The sequence below is a fragment of the Primulina huaijiensis genome, unplaced genomic scaffold (genome assembly GCF_012295235.1).
Source record: "Primulina huaijiensis isolate GDHJ02 unplaced genomic scaffold, ASM1229523v2 scaffold207670, whole genome shotgun sequence".
NCBI lineage: Eukaryota > Viridiplantae > Streptophyta > Magnoliopsida > Lamiales > Gesneriaceae > Primulina > Primulina huaijiensis.
In genome coordinates this window covers 294-3,384 of record NW_027354952.1, presented here as the reverse complement: position 1 = coordinate 3,384, position 3,091 = coordinate 294, and the positions used below count along the sequence as shown (strand labels likewise).

General features: G+C 34.2%; 1 protein-coding gene across 1 annotated transcript; it reads right to left on the bottom strand.

The window, feature by feature from the left end:
• Positions 1 to 16: 16 nt before the first annotated feature.
• Positions 17 to 2,622, bottom strand: LOC140966684 (probable inactive purple acid phosphatase 1). Its single transcript, XM_073426936.1, has 8 exons — positions 2,603 to 2,622; positions 2,087 to 2,271; positions 1,849 to 1,940; positions 1,601 to 1,667; positions 1,381 to 1,503; positions 574 to 666; positions 361 to 490; positions 17 to 204 (listed from the first exon to the last, which is right to left on the bottom strand). The coding sequence occupies exons 2-8, from the start codon at positions 2,252 to 2,254 to the stop codon at positions 47 to 49; spliced, it is 831 nt and encodes a 276-aa protein (XP_073283037.1). The 5' UTR covers positions 2,255 to 2,271; positions 2,603 to 2,622; the 3' UTR covers positions 17 to 46.
• Positions 2,623 to 3,091: the final 469 nt, after the last annotated feature.

Sequence of the window (3,091 nt, the reverse complement as noted above, 5' to 3'; positions counted from 1 at the left end):
TTTAAGCAAAGGCAAGAAAAAATTTGGAAAAACTGGGTATAAAGATTCAGCTGCACTGTGTGCTTCTGAACATTGCGAAAACTGAAAGCATGACATGAATCAAATTTTTAAATAGAACGCACAATGAATTGGGCCATAAATCCTTCAGAAAACTGGTATGAATGAATCCAGGATCACGCCATCCAACAGTTCTTGCTGGTGCACCTACAAATTTGTACACGAGTGATAAATATTTATCATTATACTTAATATTACAAGACAATCACTGGTTGTTTTTTAGCAGCAAACTACTAGAATAAAAATTTTTATATTGATTATAATCTATTTCTCCAAAATTTAACTTAGGTAGAGTTAACGCACCGCACATGCTGTTGCGATCAAAAGTCAATGTAACTGCTAAAGAACGCATTTGTTCTCCTCCTTTTTTACCCCATTCAACAAGTGGCTCTGCTTCATCAGTACTATACCCGCTAGTCCAGGTTACAGTCATCTAAATACCAATTTATAATTATTCATTTTACTAGAATTGTATATATTACAAATGAAGGTTAATCAACAAAAATATAAACTTACTTCATTCCATGTTTTTCCTTGGGCTAAACGTGGATAAAGGGGCACATTTGGATTAGCAAAAGCCGCTACATTTGATACTGCCACCAGCTTTGGCTGTTATAAAGTTAAAACGGAGCCATAATAACAAGATTAAATATGACCAATCATTTCAGCACTCCAAATTTTCATTCTACCCTCCATTTCAAGAGTATTTATGGTTGCAAAACACAATGGAGTTTGCTATCAACACCCTTGAATAAAAATAAAATAAACTACCATTATCTTAAATGTTTCAAGTTTGATGTCCATAAAAATACACAATGAGACACCGTTTGGTTTATGTGATGGAGTGATAAAAGATGTATGATATGGGTATATTAAGATATGGATGACAAAAGGATATAAAACTCCATTATTGTAGAACTCGAGTCAAATGCTATTTGAAACAAAAATGTGGAAACAATCAATGTCTTATCATTCACATCAAACGGTGCCTAAGAAAATCACATCTAGCGGTTTCTAGGGAATTGAAAGTTAGAGGAAAACAAACTAATGAATTTAATTTATTTTCTCCTTCATATCCACGATGTCATGCAAATTTAGTGAAGCCATCTACAGATATATTAACAAGAATAGATATATATTATAAGTCATTGTTATTTCCACTCCAGTAAATGCTTTCAACTCAATAGTCTTAGCTGTAAATAGATGAAAGAACTTAGAGTTGTCATGTTAATCTCTAATTTAACTTATCTGCTAAAGATTTTCTTACATTATTGAGATACAAAGACTAAACCAAAAGAACTTAACAGATTCTGGAAGACCTACTTTGGATAAGCCACCAGAAAATAAAGCAAACGAGTAGTCTGATCTCTGATTTATCAGCTGGAGCTTCAGAGATCCTCTACCTGTATCCTTGTAATTAGGACTGCTGAAATTAGCAAACTGATACTGCATAGGAATTGAATAAAGATTATATCATTAGGCACACAACCTATATATATGCTAGTTATCTGACAAATTCCAGGTAACAGGTGACTGGACAAACCTTTACGGGCGCTGTACATAAATATGGAGGGCCAACTCTGGGATTTTCTGCAATGCAGATTGACGAGCTGACAAGAACACATAAAAATTCTGTAAATAAGGATTACTGTATACCATTTTATGTTAAATACTCATCATGGACAAAATTCTCACATGACAAAGTTGGATCCTTGGAGGAGTGGAGCTTAAGAAAATTGAAAAAGGTGAATTCGTGAAGTTAATCCGTGTACATAGATACATTTATCGTACCTGAAATTAGCCGGAGAAAACACTCCGATCCAATCATCTATCGATGGGTTTGGGCTGCTATATTTTAAAGTAACCAATTCATCATTTTGCCCCTAAAACAGAGAGGAAATAATTAAACTTGGAGAGAAGTTTATAGTGGTACAGGTTTTCATGTCAGTTTAACAATAACGTAACATATGGCAGGATCAAATCTCTTAAGCACACTGTTAAAAGAACGTATAATGTAGCCAAGACTTACGTTGGCCCCAAGAACTGATGGAGAGCATCTAATATAAGCCGATTCTTCTAAAGCAATAACAGCATTTTCAATAGAAATTCGTGAAAGAGGCTGAACCCCGTGTGAAATAGCCCCTTCAAAACTCGATAGAACCCACAAAACCACCACAAAATTCCTGAAAAGTGGCATTGCACAAGACCTCCAGTCTGAAATAATGCAACAAAGAAAGAATTCAGAATAAGTTCGCAAAAATGTCATTCCCGATCTTGAACACACCGAAAAGGCACCTTCAACAATAAATAAACATATTGTCTAAAAACAATAAATAAACATATCAAAAACAAAAAGGGATCAGCAGAAATCTTGATTTGCATACTCTAAGCACCGTGAGTTTTTTATCCTACCGATCAAAAAAGCATTGGCAAATAACGGCAGAAGCTAAAGGCTTAAAAATTCAATGCAACGCCCTAAACGAAACTTGGGAGCAGTACAAATAATCTTGAATCTGATAAAGTTGCCATATCAAGGATTAACAACCGATAATATTTTTAAATGTGTGGCAATCTTCAAAGTTCACACATAATCATTCTTAAAAAATGCAACTTTCAAGATAATCATTACACTCCCACTACAGATGCGGGGTCACTGACTGCTAAATGCAGGAAGAAAAAAAAAGCATAAAATTTGGACCTCGATGCAACAAAAAAGTGATCGGCACAGTTTATTCTACAAGATTATAGCAGACTTTGTAACAATTTCACAATCCCACAAAATTTCCTTGGAGCTTCCGAAGAGCACACGCCGATCGTAACAATCAAGAATCAAGAAAAACGAATCAAATAATATCCAAAAAAGGAAATAGCATAGATTGAGCCCAAGTATGGGTACCCTTTTGCTGTAAGCACCGAATTTACGCGCACTGATTAGTCCGTGCTAGGCCAACATTGATATATAATTTTTTTTTTCCCAAAGTATTAATTTTTTCTATTTTTTTTATTAATATATATTTATTAAATTTTGTATTCT

Bases quoted from the DNA above. Each gene is read 5' to 3' on its own strand.
- LOC140966684 (XM_073426936.1), bottom strand. From the start codon at position 2,254: ATGCCACTTTTCAGGAATTTTGTGGTGGTTTTGTGGGTTCTATCGAGT. The intron at 667-1,380 runs GTAGGTCTTCCA...ACTTTATAACAG, and splicing joins TTTCTGGTGGCTTATCCAAA to CCAAAGCTGGTGGCAGTATC. The intron at 491-573 runs GTAAGTTTATAT...ATTGGTATTTAG, and splicing joins AAGGAAAAACATGGAATGAA to ATGACTGTAACCTGGACTAG.